This window comes from Microcebus murinus, chromosome 1 (assembly GCF_040939455.1).
Source record: "Microcebus murinus isolate Inina chromosome 1, M.murinus_Inina_mat1.0, whole genome shotgun sequence".
Lineage (NCBI taxonomy): Eukaryota > Metazoa > Chordata > Mammalia > Primates > Cheirogaleidae > Microcebus > Microcebus murinus.
The window spans coordinates 68,923,441-68,945,276 of record NC_134104.1 but is presented as its reverse complement, the minus strand read 5'-3'; the positions used below and the strand labels follow the sequence as shown (position 1 = coordinate 68,945,276).

The window sequence follows — 21,836 nt, the reverse complement described above, 5'->3', positions numbered from 1 at the left end:
TTTTTCATCAGTGAAATAATGACAATAGTTTTACCTTTCTGTTTGTACTTTTTAATTGTTATATAATAATAATTATTTTTAAAATAAAATGTAGTCTTTTAAATATTATATTTAGTGGGACCAAAAAGAAGCACGTTTTAAACAGCAGCAAATTGCCTAATGTGTGCATATGTAAAACTGCTCATTAAAGTATTAATCTGTAAAAGATTGAATAGTTCCTTACATTCTAGATAAAAAGTGAATAGCATATACTCAAAGTCACAGATGAAGATTTTACATAGATTTGATTATAATCTATAAAATATAATAGAACAGTAGTTATTTAGCCCATTTATATTTTATTTGCACTTATCAAATTAATTCTTACAACTTTATCATTTGCCGCTTTTTTGTTTTACTAAATCTTGCCACAGATAATTTTAAAGTACTTTTTTCTACATCTCTGCCATTTATATGGCAAAGTTCTAGTAATATATGCTTTGTATGAAAAATTAGATAAGCAGTAGTTATACAGATTTTCTCAACCATGCTTTAATTTTCTAATAGGTGGTCAAGAAGAATATGTCTTATCTTATGAACCAGTGAATCAACAAGAAGGTTTGTGAAGCCTGTTGATGTTTTATAATCTTCTAAAAGAATATATCACTTAATTTGGAACATAAAAGTCTAACTCATACCTCAGAAAAAGGCTATATTATAATTTTACTGTATATTTTTTACTGTATGTATATATAGTAGAAATTTACTATATGTATTTTATGAAACATGGTTTTTAGCCCACAGTATATTAGAATCTAGTCGTTTTATATTGGCTATTCTATATTAGTGTTTTATTTCCTAAGTATCTTTTTTCCAATGTTCATGTTAGTATCACTGTCCTTCCAGTAACCCTTTTTGAAAACTCTTTGAAGCATCTTTAACCTCTTTCTGTTCCTCATCCTCCTCATCCAAGAAATTCTGGGTCCTGTTTGTTCTATTAATATTTCTATCATATCTTCTTTTTTATGACCTTGTTTGACTTTTTTTGCATCCCTCTTACCACAGTGTTCTGATTCTCGCTACCAATCTCCCTTCTTCCAGCATGATCCCTTGCAACCCAGCGTGTACACTTATGTTAGATCATCTACTTTCTAGTTTGACACAGTGGCTCATATGTGTACTTCCAGCACTATAGGAGGCCAAGATGAGAGAATCACTTGAGACCAGCCTGGAAAACATAGTAAAGCACCATCTCTACCAAAAAAAAAAAAATTCTCTTTCCAGATCACTACTGTGATTATATTACTTCCTACACCCAGTTTCTTTTCTACCCTTCCTTATTCTGCTTCCTTACAATTTCTAATTCAAAAATCATCAGTAAAACACCGTACTTGGTTCTCTCATTTGTAAAAAGATGATATTAGCAATATAAAGAAATATTATCTGCTAAAATGCTAAATTTAACTTGATTGAATTATCAGGTATGTGACTTTTAGCAGAAGATGGAGTCAAGGTTAAGATTTTAGTAAAGGTTTATAAAATAGCAAGTTAGGCATCTTTCAATGATGGTAGAGTGGGTTGGAGAAAAAAGAAAAAAATTCTTCATAACAGTTAAGGATATTTTTGTTCTCTGTTGAAATAAAAATAAAATTTATTCCTTTTAACATGTAATTTTTCTTTATAGTTAATTATACTCGACCAGTGATCATATTGGGACCTATGAAAGACAGGATAAATGATGATTTGATCTCAGAATTTCCTGACAAATTTGGATCCTGTGTTCCTCGTAAGTAACCAAACAAAAAGTCTTAATTATTGTTCTTAACATTTCCTGTCACCTGTGGGAAAAGTAAATATAACCTTGATTAATGGTTTATACTTAGTTACTTTATTAATTACTCTTCCATCCTCCATATTATTGTCCTTTCTCAGATTTAAATTAATCTGTTGTGTTGAACATTACAAAACAATGATATAAGTAGAAATGGATCACTTGTGTGTTTTTATATTAAACACTTCCCCAAATTCTTTTCTATTAAAGATACAACTAGACCAAAACGAGATTATGAGGTAGATGGAAGAGATTATCATTTTGTGACTTCAAGAGAGCAGATGGAAAAAGATATCCAGGAACATAAATTTATTGAAGCTGGCCAGTATAACAATCATCTGTATGGAACAAGTGTTCAGTCTGTGCGAGAGGTAGCTGAAAAGGTAAGCATCGGAGTAATCCCAAAATATAATTTCTAATGAGATATGCCTTTGATAGTATGGAAGAATGATGGGATAAAAAACATGAAAAAATACAGGACAGATAATATAGCATTGATTATGAATTTATTGTTAGCATTTCATTTAACAGAACGTTTAATTTTAGGTGGCTTAAAAAATACATACAAGACAGTTAAGATAGACAAAATGAGAATAGAAACGATAACACAAATCTAAGAGTGGAAGTTATTATTTTAAGGTCATTTGCCAGAGATAGACTTTGGCCCTAGCCTTCCAGCATATAACATAATTAAGGGGTTAAGATCAGCAATGTTTACCAATAAAAGTGAAGGAAATGTTCAAGATAAGATAAGCATAGTTGCTCCTGGTAATGAGATAGACAAAATTTCTCCTCTGCCATTTAAAAAGACAAAAATACTCAGGAACACTGTAACCAAAACAGATTTTCTGAAAGCATCCTTCAGAGTAGTCTGATGATCTGTTGACATTCAGTTAAAACAGTTTTATGGGAAGGCCAAAACAGTGTACCTCCAGGCGTCCTGCTATGCTTAATCATTCTTTGAGCCTAGAAAATAAATATCCATAAATTATTTTATACCTTCAAAACTAATAGTCAAAACTCAATTAATAGTTAAGACTCAATCACGAAATACCTACAGGAACAAAGCAGTAATTCATCATGTCAGTTTTCCATGTGTAAATGCTACTTTTTCTATCAGAAGTTTATTTAATTCTGACTAGTTTAATTTGGGGGAAGAGGGTGGCAGTAATGCCACAAGTGATAGCAAGAATTTGGACAAATGGAAAATCTTGGATATTGTTAGTGGGATATAAATTAACAAAGATTCTTTTGAGAACAGTTTGGAAATGCCTAATAAATGTACATACATACCCTATGATTACATATATACATACCTTCTTGATATCTAAGTATAGATTTACACATAAGGATCACATATAAGTACGTTCACAGTGTAATAGTGGAAAATGGAATGGGAATGGATAATTAAGTGTTATTTATTATGTAGTGGGATATAGCAGCCTAGAATAAATAAACTAGTATATCCTGGGGAGGTGGGAGGGGGGAGGGGGGCGGGTATATACATACATAATGAGTGAGATGTGCACCATCTGGGGGATGGTCATGATGGAGACTCAGACTTTTGGGGGGAGGGGGGGAAATGGGCATTTATTGAAACCTTAAAATCTGTACCCCCATAATATGCCAAAATAAAAAAAAAATTAAAAAAAAAAAAAAACTAGTATATCCACTAGTTAGGTGTTGTATCCACATTGATGAGTCTCAAAATAATGGTGTTGTAATCAAGTTGTAAATGATATGTACAGTGTGATATTATTTATGTAAATTTTAAAAAGTACAAAACAGCTTGTACATATTTAGTAAACATAAAAACATGCATGGAAATGATACATATATACTTTAAGTGTGTGTGTGTATATATATATGTATATGTGTATATATACATATATATATATATATATAGCCACTATCCGGTGGTTTCCCTTTGGGAGGAGAGTAAAGGAAATTGGAGCTTTAGCTTTCAGTGGAATGTTCACTTATTTAGAAACCACACCCTCAGCCTAACTAAAAGATACATAATATCTAAACTTTAAATTACTGATGAATAGAAAAGTAAATACCTAATCCCAGCAGACTATTTCTTATGCAAACCTTGTAGAGATTGAAAGCAGTCTAGGAAAACATGCATGAAAAAGAACAGAGGAAAGCAAACAATAAGCCTAAGATTGATTGATCTAAAATCACTGCCTGAAAGAGAAAGTCCACTGTAAGTGTAAAATTGCTGAAAAGAAGTCCTGCTAGATTAGAGTAGGGAAGGAATCTAAAAGCATACAAGGGAATCAAAGGGAGGCAGTTTTGGAAGGGTAACTCTTCAGGGGAGAAAAGACTAAAAAGGGATTAGTGCCTTAACATACAGCTGTCAGTACAAGACAAAGAAAAAAATAATAAAGGATATAGAAGACCTAAATAGCATAATCAATATGAAATATTAAACTCTGATAATAGAGAATACACCTTTTCAAGCTCATAAGAAAGATTCAACAAAAATAATCATATATTAGTTTCCCTAGAAAATATTAGGAAGTTCCATAAAGTAGTAATATTATAAATAGCACTGATCACAGTGTAGTAAATCTGTGAATTATTAGGAAATCAAAAGCAAAAAGGCCCAGCTAATTAGAAATTTTCTACCAAAAAATCAAAAAGGAAGGAATACTTCCCAGGTTACTCTGAGTCCAGCATTACCTAGATTTCAAAACTTAACACATTACAAAAAAAAGAAAACTACAGACCACTATCCTTCATGATTATAAATGCCAAAATTTTAGCAAATTTAACATCTTGTAAAAAGGATAACATGTCTTACCTAAGTAGGATTTATCCAGTGAATGCAAATGCAAAATAAATTTAACATTAGAAAATCAGTGTAATTGTTACCATATTATACTAAAAGAGAAAAACTATATGATTATTTCAATAGTGCCAAAAAGCATTTGACAAAATCCATTCTTGATTGAAAACCTCACCACAGACTCTGAATAGAAAAGAAATTTCTTCAACCTGGTATAGTACATCTACAAAAAAAACTTACAGCTAGCATCATACTTAATAGTTTAAAAAAAAAATCAATTCTTTTTCCCTAAGATCAGAAACATATCAAGACTGTCCACTGTGACCACTTGTTTTCAGCATTATAATAGAGGTTCTAACCAGTGCATCCAAAGCAAAAGAAAGAAAGAAAAATAATCCAAATTATAAAGGAAGAAATTGTCTTTGTTTATGGATGACATGATTGTCTATGTAAAAAAATATCATAGAATCTATAAAAAAAAGCTGTTAGACTAATACTAAGTAAGTTTAGCAAGGTGGCAGAATACAAAATCATTACACAAAAATTAATCTTATATCTATATACTAGCAGGGACCAATCAGAAATTAAAGTTTTAAAAAACAGTATTATTTATAGTAACTTCAAAAATATTAAATACTTAGAAATAAATATGACAAAAGATACATGGATCTGTACACAAAAATAAAGTGTTATAAAAAGAAATTTTAAAAAAACTAAATAAATGGAGACATACACTATCTTCATGGATTTGAAAGACTCAATATGACTTAAATATCAGTTCTCTCCAAATTGAGGTTTTAGGCTCAGTACAACATCACTCAAAATTTCCAGGATATGTTTTTATAGAAATTGGCTTACCAACTCTAAAATTCATATGGAAATACAAAAAACCTAAAATAACCGAAACAGTCTTCAGAAGAACAAAGTTGAAGGATTCACACTACTTGATTTCAAGATTTATTATTAAAAGAACACTAATCATGTCAGTGTGGTATTGTCATGAAGATAAATAGGCCGGGCGCGGTGGCTCACGCCTGTAATGCTAGCACTCTGGGAGGCCAAGGCGGGCAGATTGCTCGAGGTCAGGAGTTCAAAACCAGCCTGAGCAAGAACGAGACCCCGTCTCTACTATAAATACAAAGAAATTAATTGGCCAACTAATATATGTAGAAAAAATTAGCCGGGCATGGTGGCGCATGCCTGTAGTCCCAGCTACTCAGGAGGCTAAGGCAACGGGATTGCTTGAGCCCACGAGTTTGAGGTTGCTATGAGCTAGGCTGATGTCACGGCACTCACCCTAGCCTGGGGAACAAAGTGAGACTCTGTCTCAAAAAAAAAAAAGAAGAAGAAGAAGATGATAAACAAATAGATTGAAGAAACACATTAAAGAATCCTGAAATAGGCCAGGTGCAGTGGCGCCCAGGTATAATCCCAGCACTCTGGGAAGCCAAGGCACAAAGATTGCTTGAGCTCAACAATTCGAGACCAATCTGAGCAAGAGCCAGACCCTAGCTCAACCGAAAACAGAAAAATTAGCCAGGCATGGTGGCATGCACCTGTTGTCCCAGCTACTTGAGAAGCTGAGGCAGGGGAATCCCTTGAGCCCAGGAGTTTGAGGTTACAGTGAGCTATGATCATGTCACTGCACTCTAGCTGAGATGGCAGAGAAAAACAGTCTCAAAAAAAAAAAAACCAATCCTGAAATAGACTCACATATATATGGACAAAGGTGCAAAGGCAATTTAGTGGAGAAAAGGAGAGTCTTTAAACAGTACTAGAACAACTGACTAGCCACACCTTTTACCATACACAAAAATTAACTCAAAATGAATCATAAATGTAAAGCCTGAAAGTGTAAACCAGAGAAAACATAGGAGAAAATCATCATGATTTTGGGTTAGGCAAAGATTTCTGAGATACCATACCAAAGGCATAGTCCATAAAAGAAAGAAAAGATAAATAGGATTTTATCAAAATTAAAACTACTGAAAAAAACAGTGTTAATAAAAAGACAAGCCACATAGTAGGAGAAAATATTTTCAAATCATATATCTGATTTTAAAAGCTTATATCCAGATTATATAAAGAACTCTTACAACACAGCAGTAAAGAAAAATAACCCAATTTAAAAATGGGCAAAGGATTTAAATGGCACCAAGCACCAAAGAAGTCTTTAGAGCGAGAAGGTATACAAATGGCAAATAAGCACATGGAAAGATGCTCAGCATCATTAGTCATTAGGGAAATGCAAATTGAAGCCATAATGAGGTACCACTATACACCCATTAAAATGGCTAAATTTTTTGAGACAGGGTCTTGCTCTGTTGCCCAGGTTAGAGTACAGTGGTATCATAATAGCTCACTATTTTTTAAAATTGACTATACCAACTTTCAGCAAAGACATGGAACAAATGAAACTCCCATACTTTGCTGATGGGAATATAAAATGATACAACTTTGAAAAACAGTTTAACCATGCACCTAACATATGATCCACTTCTAGGTATTTTCCCTAGAGTAAGAAAGCATATGTATATACAAAGACTTGTACATGAATATTCATAGCGTCTCTGTTTTTAATAGACAAAAACTGGAAACAACCCAAATGTCCCTCAACTGGTGAATGGATAAACAAAGTGTGATATATCCATGCAACAGAATAATACTCAGCAATAAAAAGGAAATAAACTATTGATATACACAGCAACATGGTTGAAGCCAAAAATAATTATAAATAAAAGAACCTGGACAACAAAGGAGTATATACTGAATGATTCTACTTATATAAAGTTCTAGAAGTTTCAGTCTAATCTATAGTAACAGAAAGCAGACCAATGTTTGCTGGGGAGGGCTGGAAGGAAGGGATTACATAAGAAGCATCAGGAAACTTTTGGGAGTGATAGATGCATTTATTATTTTGATAGTGGTGATGATTTCAGAGTGTATATACATGTCAAAATTTATCAAATTGTGTATGTTAAATATGTGCACTTTATTGTGTGACATGTATGTCTTAATTAAGCTATTTTTTAACAGTCTTCTTGGTGCTTAAAGAAGACTGTTAAAATTAACAGTCTTCTTGGTGCTTTGGGGGAAAGTTTTAGATCCTTTCTGAATTATTTAAATTTTTTTGTCACATATATTCTTTTTGTAATAATAAAAAAACTTTTAAATGAAATTAACAAGGTAGAGAATATAGAAAAACAAGATCTAAAAAAATTAACACAATAGACAAGCTACTAGCTAACCTGGTTTTTTTAAAAAGAAAAAATCACAGATAGTTGAAATAGGATTAGCCATTGAAACATTATAAGTAAAATCATAAAAGATGACTTTGTACATCATTATATAAATAAATTTGAAAACTTTGATAGATGGATAAATTCCTTGGAAAATATAGTTTATCAAAATTGACCTATTAGAGGTAGATTAATCCGTTCTTTAGAAGAAAAACAGCAAGTTATTAAGGAACTACCCCATAAAAAATCACCAGACCTAGATACCTTCACAGGGGAGGTCCACCAAATCTTCAAAGGTTAAATAGCTTTAAAGCTCCATAAACTATTCAAGAGTATGGAAAATCAAGGAACACTTTCCTATTCTTTTTATGAAGCAAGTATAATATTGGTATCTATACCTGATGAAGACAGAAAAAAATCACAAACCAAATCACTTACAAATAGTGTAAAACTATCAAATATTTTAGTAAATAAAGCCTAATGCCATATTATAAAAATAATATACCATTACCAAATGAGATTAAAGGAATTCAAGATCAGCTCAATACTGGGAAATCCATAAATGTAATCTACCATACTAATAGATCTAAAGAGAAAAATCTGAAATCCAAAGGCTGAAGATGCCTTTGGCAGAATTCAGTCTCTTTCCTGGGAAAAAACGGAAAGTACAAGGAATGATATTATTTTTAAGAAACGTAGGAGGACTAAGATGGATGAATGTATGACTAAATAGATATTTTTAGTTTTAAATGCTTATTGGAAGAAACACAAGTCCATTATAAAATTAAAGACTATTATAAAAGACACTAGAGCAAGGTAGCATTTAATAAAATCAGTATGTAGAAATTAATAGCCTTGATGTAGGCTTCTAGCCAATAACTGGCTAGAAGATAAAATGGTAGAGAAAACCCTATTTATAATATTAGAACTAGACTATAAAATTACTTAGTAAACTTAACAAGAAATATGCAGACTTGTATGAGGAAACCTGTAAAACACTCCTGAAAGACATTATATTAGGCTTGAACAATGGAAAAGATATCCATTGTTCTTGCCTAGGACAACTCAATATTGTAAAGCTGTCAGTTCTGCCTAGGTTAATTTATATGTAAACACAATCACAATAAAAATACCTATGGGCTAAACAAGTCAAATCACAGTTCATATGAAAAACCAGGCCAACACAAAAAGAAAAGCTACATGCGCCTACAGCCCTACCACATATTAAGGTATACTTAATATCTTTTTAATTAAAACAGTATGGTATTAGTACATGAATAGTCAAACAGACCAGTAGAATGGAAAAGATAATCCAGTAAAGACTCAGATGCATATAGAAATACAGTGTATGATAAAGATACCGTATCAAGTCACTGGGGCTTTTAATAATGGGCTTTTTAATAAATGATGCAAGGATACCTGAAAAAAACATAAATTAGATCCATACTTCATTCTGTGCTCAAAAGTTCTAATACAATTGACAGAAGAAAACATAAGCTGGACATAGGTAAGGTTTTTTTTTTAACTACAAATAAAGATTCAGATACAATAAAAGATTGATGAATTTGACCACTTAAAAACAAGAAAAACCTTTTCCAAAAACTATTAGAAAAACACCATTAACAAGGTCAAAAGGTAAATGACAGAGAAAAAATTTGCAAGAAAAGGATTGATATTCCCAGTATATAAAGACTCTTAAAAAAATAGAATAGAGACCAGAAACCCAATGATAAAAAATGGACAGAGGATGGGAATACACAATTCGTATAAAAACTGCCGTTATATATACGAATTGATGCTCAACCTTTAGTCATTATTAAAGAAATGTAAATTAAAGCTACACTAAAATTCCAATTCTCACCTATCAATCAGATTAGGGGGAAATATGAAAAGACATTTTCTTGGTGAAGCTTAGGGAAAATATACACTCAAGCATTACTGGTGGAAATGCAAACTAGTACTGCCTTTTAGAGTGGAATTTGGCAATGTTTAGCTTTACCCAATATTCCACTTCTAGGAATTTACCCCAATAATATGAGGATACATGCGCAAAAAAGATATTCACTGCAGCATTGTTTATATTGGTGAAATACTGGAAACCATCTAAATGCCCAGATATAGGAGAGTGATTAAATAATTTAATTTTCTATCCACAGTGGAGTTCTCTGCAGCTGTAAAAGAAATAATAAAAAGGATATCTGTGAACTGAAATGGAACATGCAAAAGAGTATCTGTGATATGATGCCTTTTGTATATGAAAGAGGAGAAAATAGAAAAATACACTTCTGTGAAAGTAAACACAGAAGGGCTAAATCAGAACCTAGTGAGATTGGTAACCTGCAGAGGGAAGAGTGGAATGGATGAGTAATTTCTAATAGGGTAGAATAGATTTGGGGGTGTGACATTTCTGTCAGTGTACATTTTTGCATAATTTTGACTTTTAGAACTATGTTAATATTTTACATATTCTACAATATTTAAAATCAACAAGGAAAGATGAGAGAAAAGCAAAATGATACATAAACAGAAACTAAATGAACCTAACTATATTTCAAATGAATAAATTCAAAAAAAAAAAAAAAATTAACTCCAGTAAGGCAGGAAGAGAAGTCTTAATGCCAATAATTTTTTTTTTTTTTTTTTTTTTTTGGAAACAGAGACTCACTTTGTCACCCTGGCTAGAGTACAGTGGTGTCATCATAGCTCACTGCAACATCAGACTCCTGGGCTTAAGCGATTCTCCTGCCCTAGTCCCCTTAGTAGCCGGGACTTACAGGCACATACCACCACACCCAGCTCATTTTTTTTCTGTTTTTTGTAGAAACAGGGTCTTGCTCTTACTCAGGCTGGTCTCAAACTCCTGGCCTCAAGCAGTCCTCCTGCACCTGACCTCCAGTAATTCTTGAATACAGGCTAAAGACAAAAAGATATGTAAACAAATATTGAACTCTAATTAGTTTGTTTTCAGAGTGATATGAGCTAGTAGTTCTGAAACTAATGTATATTCTAGGGTTGAACAAATAAACTAATACTTTGACAATAGTAGGAGCCAGGTTTTTCATTGTTGAAAATGAACTCTGTGATATTGGATTAGAGATATTAAATAATTAGAGCTGTGCATTTAAACCCATGAATTTTAATATAGATGTGTTTATATACACACACATGTTTATTTGCTCCATCCACTAAGAATGCCTATAACAAGAATATTGACTGCCCAGATCTTGGCTTCTAAATATCATTCTTTATTAAAAATATACAGCACTCCTTGGAGAAATGGCTGATTCCAGAGCTAGAACTGGAAAAGTACCAGGTGAGCCTAGGACATTTTGCTGTACCGAAAAAATAAGAAAGTACTTAAAAGAAAGATGAAAATATGTCCAAAAAATGACACATGAGCCAACCTGTAGGGCCACGCACTGACCACATCTGGGATAACTTGAATATCAAAATAAATGATAATAACAGATGATAACACTAGGAATAAAATAAGAATGTAAGAGTCCATAGTGATATAAATAAACACAGATGGTCCTCAACTTAGGGTGGTTCAAGTTTACAATGGTGCAAAAGCAAAACACACTCAGTAGAAACTATACTTCGAGTACCCATACAACCATTCTTCTACTTTCAGTACAGTATTCAATAAATTACATAAAATATTCAATACTTAATTATAAAATAGGTTCTGTGTTAGATGATTTTGCCCACCTATAGGCTAATGTGAGTGTTCTGAGCACATTTAACGTAGGGTAGGCTAAGCTATGATGTTCAGTAGGTTAGGTGAATTAAATGCATTTTCAACTTAAAATATTTTCAACTTATTTTCAGTTTATGAGACATAACTCCATCATAAGTCAAGGAACATCTGTACATGAATAAATAAATGGATATAGGCCGGGCATAGTGGCTCACACCTGTAATCCTAGCTCTCTGGGAGACTGAGGCGGGAGGGGATCGCTCAAGGTCAGGAGTTCGAAATCATCCTGAGCAAGAGCGAGACCCCATCTCTACTCAAAAACAATAGAAAGAATTAATTGGCCAACTAAAAATATATAGAAAATATTAGCCGGGCATGTGGCACATGCCTGTAATCCCAGCTACTCAGGAGGCTGCAGCAGGAGGATTGCTTGAACCCAGGAGTTCGAGGTTGCTGTGAGCTAGGCTGACGCCACAGCACTCTAGCCTGGGCAACAGAGTGAGACTCTGCCTCAAAAAAAAATAATAATAAAATAAAATAAAATGGATAGGAAAGAAAGCCTTGCCTTACAATAGAATGTCTGCTAATCAAGGTAGAGGAATGAAATTAGAAAATCTCTTTTGAAAACTACCATGGTGATAATTGTTTCAGGCAAGATTCATCAGTGTATGCTAAAATTAATGAGTGTAAATTTGATGAGAAATAGGATATTTACATAGTTTCAAAGTATCTTCTCCCAAAATACTTACCAGTTACAAAGACACAAATGTTAATTTTGCAGTAAAGAAACCTACTGTAAAACGTACAGATAAAATCTTAAGCAATCAAAATTAACATCACAAGTAATGGGACATATAGGTATCATATGCCTCCTTGATATGGTAGACTGAAAAGGATACAACATCATGCCTCTGATATTCCTGCCAAAAATGTAACCTACCATCTGATAGTGAGGAAATAGGCAAACCCAAGTTGACCCATATTCTATAAAATAAATGTTCTGTACTCTTCAAAAATACCAAGAAAGACAAAGACTGAGGAACTGTCAAAATTAACGGAGACTTTACAACTCAGTGCAATGTGTGATCCTGAATTGGATCCTGGACCAGGAAAATTTTTTTCCAAGTAAGGAATGTTAGATGACCAACTGGAATTATATTGTGATTATATAAGAGATGTCATTGTTTTTAGGAAATACAAGGTAAAGGAGTATTATGTCTGCAATTTACTCAAACTATGATGCTATGGCACTCTAGCCCAGGCAATAGAGTGAGACTCTTTCTCAAAAAAAAAAAAGAAATGACAAGTTTGCTTAAAGTGAACAAGGATCCAAACATATCATATCCAGAATTTGTACCTTTAGAAAATGGACCTTTGATATAATTGAAAATACTTGGTTCATTTGGTTTTTTGTCTTTATTTCTTCCATTTTAGGGTAAACACTGTATCCTTGATGTGTCCGGAAATGCCATAAAGAGATTACAGATTGCACAACTTTACCCAATCTCCATTTTTATTAAACCCAAATCTATGGAAAATATCATGTAAGTATAAAGGCCTAAGCATAGCCTCTGAGTACAAATTCAGTCACTGTTGAATAATTTATTTACCCTCCCTGCATCTTAGTTTCTTTATCTATAAAAGGGAGAGATAATAATATAATAGTATGTATACTCACCTCAAACTGTGTTGTGAGGATTAAACAAGCACTGTGAGATTAACTATCATCATCATCATCATCATTAGTATTACTAAAGATAATGTATTAGAACTTAAAGTTTAAATAGCTACATTTGGCTAATGGCTACTGAATTTGGCAGGACAGCTCTCAGGTAACCATTAAGAGAATAAAAAATGTATAATTATTAGCTAATAGAGGGCAAAAAATAGAATCTAAATAAAAATTAACAGAAAAAGCAAATAGAAACATTGAACAGGTGGAGCAAAAAGATATATAGATAGTAAAATGGTATAAATAAAGCAAAATATTTCAATAAATACACTAATGTCTATTACTAGACTAAATGTTTCAATTAAAAGACAGATTGTCAGAATGGAGGAAGAGAAAAGTAAACAATCATTTATTGCTTTTATAAGATATACCTTAAATATTAGACTGAAAAGGTTGAAAGTAAAAGAATAGAAAAGAAAATACCACATAAATATTAGCTAAAAGTCAGCTGATTTTATATTATTGTCAAAGTATACTTTAAGGTAAGAATGAGTAGAGATAAAAAAGAGACATTTTATAAAAGTAAAAGATTCACTCCATCAGGAAGATATATTTATGCATTTGTTTGTACTTAATAGCACAGTCTCAAAATATATAAAGCACAAATTGACAACTGTACAGAACAATAAGATAATTCCAGAATCATCATAGGGGATCTTATCACATCTATCAGTACATAATTAAATAAGAAAACAAACATAAAAAATCATAAGGCTATGGAAGAAAACAAATTAAAAACTTTATCTACCTGACATATGTTAAACACTGCTTTCAACATTTGCAAAACACACATAGATTTTAAGTACACATGAAACAATTACCAAAACTGATCATATGCTGGACTACAGACTTAAAATGGTTGAAAACAAATATTTTCTAACTGTAATGAAATTACCTGGAAACCAATAAGAAGATAACTAGAAAAATCCTCATATTTGGAAATTAAGCATTATACTTCTGAATGAGTCAAAGAAGAAATCATAGAATAAATTAATGTTTTAGACTAAATAATAATGAAATTACCAAGTAAATCAATTTGAGAATGCCATAGCTTTATCAAAGGAATATACACAGCCTTAAATGTTAGAAAAGAATGTTTAAAATCAAATACTAGAAAACAAAGGTTGAAAATCTAAGATTTTGAAAAATTAGAAAAATATCAGTCAGTTAAGCTCAAAGAAGATAGAAGAGGCCAGGGGCAGTGGCTCACACCTATAATTCTAACACTCAAGGAGCCAAGGCAGGAGGATCACTTGAGCTCAGTAGTTCGAGACCAGCGTGAGCAAGAACAAGACCCGAGATCCCATCTCTATTAAAAATAGAAAAAAAATTAGCCGGGTAGCTCAACATAGAAACAAAAAATTAGCTGGGCATGATGGCGCATGGCTGTACTCATGAGTCATGGCTACTCAGGCGGCTGAGGCAGGAAGATTACTTGAGCCCAGGAGTTTGAGGTTGCTGTGAGCTAGGTTGATGCCATGGCTACTCTAGCCTGGGTAACAGAACAAGACTCTGTCTCAAAAAGAAAAAGAAAAAAGAAGATAGAAAATCAGAAATTAATGAAATAGAAAACAGAAAAGAGAAGATCAACAAAGCCAAAAGTATTTCTGTGAAAATATAATAAACCATTCAAATGATCAAGAAAAGAAAGAAGGCATATCAGTATCAAGAATGAAAAAGACTTGTGCATTATAGGATGTTAAAAAATACATATGTAAAAAAAATGTTTTAGAAAAAAGAATGAAAAAGATATCACTACACATACAGTAGACATTAAGAATGTTGACAGAATGTAACCCAGTGGAAAAATGGGCAAGGGGTTTGGACATGTCATAAAAGAGGATCTCCAGATAGTAAATATATGAGATGGTGCTGCGTTAATCATGGAAATGCAAGTTAAAGCCACAGTGTCATATACTACCATCCACACACCAGAATAGTTGAAATGAAAGAGAAAATATCAAATGTTGGTAAGGATGTGAAACAACTGAAGCGCATAACAATGTTAGGAGTATAAATTGGTATATACGTATTGGTAAACTGTTTACAGTATACCTTAAAACTGAACATACATATAACTTAAGACCCAGAAGTCTTATTCTTAGATGCATACTCAACAGAAATTTTTACATATGCTTACCAAAGATTAGGTTGCTGACAGAAGTGCTATTCAGAATAGCCAAAAACTAGAAACTACCCAAATGCCCAACAGCAGTAGAATACATAAATACATTATGACATATTCACAATGAAACATTCTACAGAAATGAGGATGAGCAGTCTCCATTTACTTGCAAAAGTGTGGAAGAATCTTATAAACAAAATTTGAGTACAAAAACCCCAGACCTAAAAATAAACATATTCTATGATTCCAGATTTAATCATTGCTTATGGAAGTCAAATAGAGGTTACCCTTTAAGGGTGGTGTAGTGACAATAGAGTGAGCACACACAGATTCTAGGGTACGAGTAGTGTTCTATATTAGTGTTCTATTAAATCAAAGATTTAAGTACTAAGTACACAGGTATGTGTACATTTGAAAATTCGTCAAGCTGTACATTTGTGATATTCTGTTTGAAAGTTACACTTTGAAAAAAGTTAAAAAATAGAAAAGAAAAAAATACAAAACCTAAATAGTCGTGTGCTTATTAAAGAATTTGAAACTGTCATTAAAAGCCTTTCCACAAATAAAATACTAAGCCAAGAGGACTTACTGAATTCTACCAAAAGCTAAGTAGTAATTCCAATCTTACACAAACTCTTCAACGAATTTATGAGCACTAATTTGATACCAAAAACTGGCAAGGACTTTATAGGAAAGGAAAATGATAAGCCAATCTTAATCATAAATAGAGAAGCAGGGAAGGGAAGCTGGGAGGGGTGGATAAAGTAGGGATGGTTAATGGTTACAAAAATATAGTTAGAAAGATAGCATGCTTGTACCTGTAATCCTAGCACTGTGGGAGACCTATGCAGGCGGATCATTTGAGCTTAGGAGTTCGAGACCAGCCTGAGCGAGAGCGAGACCCCGTCTCTACTAAAAAATAGAAAGAAATTAGCTGGACAACTAAAAATACTATTTATAAAAATTAGCTGGGCATGGGGGCTCATGCCTGTAGTCCCAGCTACTTGGGAGGCTGAGGCAGGAGGATTGCTTGAGCCCAGGAGTTTGAGGTTGCTGTGAGCTAGGTTGACGCCATGGCACTCTAGCCCAGGCAACAAAGTGAGACTCTGTCTCAAAAAAGAAAGAAAGATAGCATGAACAATATTTGATAACACAACAAAGTGACTATAACCAACAATAAATTAGGGTACACTGTAAAATAACTAAAAGAGTAGAATTGGAATGTTCCTAACACAAAGAAATGTTAAATGCCCAGGGTGATAGATATCCCAATTACCCTAATTTGATTAATTCACACTGTATGCCTATATCAAAACATCGCATGTACCCTATGAAGATATACAATTATTATGTACCCATAATAATTAAAAATAAAAAAAATTTTGGAGACTGTGCCATCCGCAGCCTGCACGCAGGAGCCATGCTGAGGAGCTGCGCCGCGCCTCTGCGCGCACTAGGGGCTCTGCGTGGCCCGTGGGGAGGCACCTGCCCGCCGCTCTGCGAGCTGAGACCCGCGCTGAGGTCATTTTCTTCTGAGAAAGTCATTTATAAGGACTTTTCTATCCCCAATCCCAGCTGGAGTAAGGACCTAAGACTCCTCTTTGACCAGTTTATGAAGAAATTAGAAGACGGCTCCTGGAAATGTTTGCCTTTATATAAACATGGATCCCTTCAAAGGGTACAAGACTTCAAAACGTCTTTTCATGACCCAAAATTTACAAAAGAAGATCTAATGACACAGACCAGTCTCTTCACCACCAGCTTTGAGGAGGGCCTGGGCTTTGAACATGCGATGTTCTATAATGATGTTGAGAAAAGGACAGTTTGCTTGTTTCAAGGAGGTCTTTACCTGGAAGGAATGCCTGGATTCCTTCATGGAGGTGCCATTGCAACCATGATTGATAGTACTCTTGGTATGTCTGTGCTAATAGCTGGGGGAATTGTCATGACTACAAATCTCAACATCAATTTTAAAAGACCTATCCCTGTTTGTTCTGTTGTTGTGATAAATAGCCAAGTTGATGAAGTTGAAGGAAGAAAAGTTTTTGTTTCCGGTAATGTTCAAAGTGCTGATGAGAAGACCCTACACTCAGAGGCAACAGGCTTATTTATGCAGCTGGATCCTGATAAAAGTCTGACATAAAAGAGCTGCTGGTGAATTCCACACCATTCTGCATAAGGCTGTCCCCCTCCAGAAGAAGCGGTTATCTCCATTCCTACTCTGCTCACCCACTGCTTAAGCCCCCGTATGGAGAAGCCTGCAGACCTTCCTAAGCAGTCTTCTGAATACAGTTTTAGGAACTAAGTTTCCACCTTCTAAACTTTTTAGCACAGCAACAGTGAGAGTATCAGCAATTCTTTGTGTCTCCTTAGGACATGTGTCTGGTTCTCCTCAGATTTGAATGGGCTCCTTAAAGTTGCACAAGCATGATGTCTGTCCCACTGCAGACTGGAGGGAAAAAAAATTTTAATAATTGTGTTTAATTTTTTTTAATTTCAGCATATTACAGGGGTACAAATGTTTAGGTTACATATATTGCCCTTGCCCCACCCGAGTCAGAGCTTCAAGTGTGTCCATCCCCCAGACAGTGTGCACCACACCCATTAAGTGTGAAAATACCTATCCACACCTCTCCCCTCCCTGGAGAAAAAATTTGTGGTGAAACTTTTACTGCAAACTTGGAAATGCTCGAAAACCAAATGAAGGAATAAATACATAGGTGTGTGTGCATATGTGTGTGTGTGCATATGCATACACATTTTAAGTACAAAAAAAAATTTTTAAGTAAACATAGATGCAAAACTCCTTACCAAAATATAAGCAAAATGAATCCATCAATTAATTTTTTTAAATAAGCTAAAATATAACAACCAAGTTGGGTTTATGCCTTTAATACAAGACTGCTTTAACATTTAAAAACTAATTAGTGGCCAGATGCGGTGGCTCACGCCTGTAATTCTAGCACTCTGGGAGGCTGAGGCGGGCGGATTGCTCAACGTCAGGAGTTCGAAATCAGCCTGAGTAAGGGTGAGACCCCGTCTCTACTATAAATAGAAAGAAATTAATTGGCCAACTAATATACGTAGAAAAAAATCAGCCGAGCATGGTGGCACATGCCTGTAGTCCCAGCTACTCGGGAGGCTGAGGCAGCAGGATCGCTTGAGCCCAGGAGTTTGAGGTTGCTATGAGCTAGGCTGATGCCTTGGCACTCATTCTAGCCTGGGCAACAAAGTGAGACTCTGTCTCAAAAAAAAAAAAAAAAACTAATTAGTGTTGAAGCTAGAGGGAAGGTGACAGAGTGGGAAGCACCACGGATCCATCTCCCTACCTAGACAATTGCACTGGCAGAATCTGTCTAATGCAACCATTTTGGAACTCTGAAGTCTATTGAAGGTTTACACTTCCAGGAGAAGGTTCAATAGGTCAATCTCAACTCCTAGCACAGTACCAGCTACTCATTGCGCCATTCTCAGTCCCATAGCAGGCAGGCTTGCATTCATTCCTTAAGCAGCTTGCATACAGTTTGTGAGAATCAGAGTGGGCAATAAGGACCCTGTTCTCCAAATATTAGAGATCTGTATTGTAATAGCTAACTGCTGCTTCTGATCATGGAGGTACAGACATACAGCGAACTATTGTTGCAAACCCAATTGCCATTACTGCAAACCCCTCTCCCTGAAGCTAAAGTAACTTTTAAAGATTTAAAGGACCAAAGCCTTCCCCACTCCTCACTTTTTTCCTCTTTTGGGAGCCAGACCAGGACACTAAAAAATAACCACATATACAGGAGGGATTTAGAAAGTCACCCACTGTACATGCCTATGGAAAGGTACAGGCTGAAAAAATACTTGGAAAGACCCTAAGTTTATACCTCAGGCTGATCCCTTGCACAGAAATACCCTATAATAATAATAAAGTTAAGTTTTAAATTAAAAAACAGACTGTGGAGAAGAGGAAGAATTTGATCTCCAGAGTTACCATAAGATTCAAATGTCCAGTTTTCAACAAAAAAATCACAAGGCATACAAAGAAACAGGAAAGTATGGCCTATTCAGAAGAAGAAAAATTAAAAGAAACTGCTCTGAGGAAGACCAGATGCTATACTTACTAGATAAGGACTGTAAGACTGTCTTAAAGATGCTCAAAGAACTAAAAGACATAAACAAAGTCAAGGAAATATGTGAACAAAATGGAAATATCTATAAAGAGATATGAAAGCTAAAAAAAAACAAAAACAAAAAAATTCTGAAGCTGGAAAGTACAATAACTGAAATGAAAAATTCACTAGAGGGATTCAAAGGCAGATTGGAGCAGGCAGAAGAAAGAATCAGCAGACTTAAAGATGAGACAATGGATTATTGAGTGAGAAATGGGGGGAAAAGCGACTAAAGAAAAATGAACAGAGCCTAAGGGACCTGCGAGATATCATCAAGCTACCAACATACACATTGTGGGAGTCCCAGAAGAATAGAGAGAGAAAGGGGCAGAGAGATTATTTAAAGAAATAATGGCCAAAAACTTCCCAAATTTGATGAAAGGCATGCATATAAACATCCAAGCAGGTTAAACTCAGAGACTCACACTGAGGCACATTATAATCAAACTGTGAGAAGACAAAGAATCTTGAAAGCAGCAAGAGAGAAGCAACTCATCACATACAAGGGATTTCCCAATAACATTATCGGCAGATTTTTCATCAAAAACTTTGGAGTGCAGAAATCAGTGGGTTGATGTATTCAAACACTGGGGGAGGAGGGAGACCTTCAACCAAGAATCCTGAATTTGGCAAAACAGCCCTCAAAAATGAAGGAGAAATTAAAACATTCTCAGATAAAAGGTGAGGGACTTCATTACCACTAGACCTACCTTAATGGTAATGCTGAAGGGAATCTTGTAGGGTGAGATGAAAGAACACTAGACAATAACTCTACAAAATATCAAAGCAAACATCATACTTAATGGCAAAACATTTGGGGACTAACTTCTATATACCCATCACCCAGCTACAACAATAATTATCAATTTATGACCAATTTGTTTCATCTTCCACACACCCCCATACACATACACCTCCTTGCCACTTCATTACAGGTTATTTTGAAATAAATCTCAGATGTTGTATCATTTTATCCATTTATTTCAATATATATTTGGAAGATAATTCTTTATCAGAAAAATGATCACATGGCCGGGTGCAGTGTCTCAGGTCTGTAATCCTCCCTCTCTGGGAGGCCGAGGTGGGCAGATTGCTCAAGGTTAGGAGTTCAAAACCAGCCTGAGCAAGGGCGAGACCCCGTCTCTACTATAAATAGAAAGAAATTAATTGGCCAACTAATATATGTAGAAAAAATTAGCCAGGCATGGTGGCTCATGCCTGTAGTCCCAGCTACTCGGGAGGCTGAGGCAGCAGGATTGCTTGAGTCCAAGAGTTTGAGGTTGCTGTGAGCTAGGCTGACGCCACAGCATTCTGTGTAGCCTGGGCACCAAAGTGAGACTCTTTCTCAAATAAATGAGAAAAAGAGAGAGAGAGAGAAATCACAGCAATTGTCATACTTAAAATAATTAACACTAATTGTTTTATATTATCAAATAATTTCAGTTGTCCTAATTGTTGCATAAGTTTTATGTTTTTTGAATTTGTTTGTTGTAATCACTTCCAAATAAGACCTGTCATTCTCTAGTTTCTTCCTCCATATCTCCCCGCTCCCACCTATTTATTTGTTGGAAAAAAAAAACAGGTAATTTCTTCTGCAAAATTTTCCCCGAACTGTATTTTCTGATTCCTTTCTCATGATGTTGTTCAATATGTTCATTGTACCCGTTATTTTCTATAAGTTGGTAGGTAGATCTATAAGTCTTTTTTTTGTTGGTTTTTTTTTTTTTTGAGACAGAGTCTCACTATGTTGCCAGGGCTAGCATGCCATGGCATCAGCCTAGCTCACAGCAACCTCAAACTCCGGGGCTCGAACAGTCCTACTGCCTCAGCCTCCCAAGTAGCTGGGACTACAGGCATGTGCCACTATGTCCAGCCAATTTCTTTCCATTTTTAGTAGAGACAGGGTCTTGCTCTTGCTCAGGCTGGTCTCAAACTCCTGACCTCAAACAATCCACCTGCCTCGGCCTCCCAGAATGCTAGGATTACAGGTGTGAGCCACCGAGCCTGGCCTATAGTCATACTTTAATATAAAATTTTCATCAAAGTCAAAAATGTCACAGATTAATGCTTAGGGTTTTTTTGGCTGCTTTGAGCCAATAGAGAATGTGTTGAAACCCTTCTGTCAGTCCAAGTATAAGGCAACATATTCAGTGACTGAATCTACTTTTTAATGGCATTCATATTTTCAACAGAGCTCAACTTTTCATGATTGTATGTTTTATGTCTTTTTTCAACAAGCATTGTAATGTAGTAATTACTGATTTCTAAATTTATTTGCA

The 21,836-nt window shown here is 34.6% G+C and overlaps 1 protein-coding gene and 1 pseudogene across 24 annotated transcripts in view; both read left to right on the top strand.

Moving 5' to 3' along the window:
• The window catches only part of DLG1 (discs large MAGUK scaffold protein 1), a 280,182-nt gene that overhangs the window by 249,785 nt on the left and 8,561 nt on the right, over positions 1–21,836 (top strand). For all 24 annotated transcript variants that reach the window (XM_076002734.1, XM_076002732.1, XM_076002729.1 and 21 more), the window contains 4 exons: positions 547–597; positions 1,664–1,765; positions 2,021–2,193; positions 12,978–13,087. In XM_076002734.1, the coding sequence (XP_075858849.1) occupies positions 547–597; positions 1,664–1,765; positions 2,021–2,193; positions 12,978–13,087 (436 nt within the window). The remainder of the gene's footprint in view (positions 1–546; positions 598–1,663; positions 1,766–2,020; positions 2,194–12,977; positions 13,088–21,836) is intronic.
• On the top strand, positions 13,094–21,833 carry LOC142870901 (acyl-coenzyme A thioesterase THEM4 pseudogene; annotated as a pseudogene).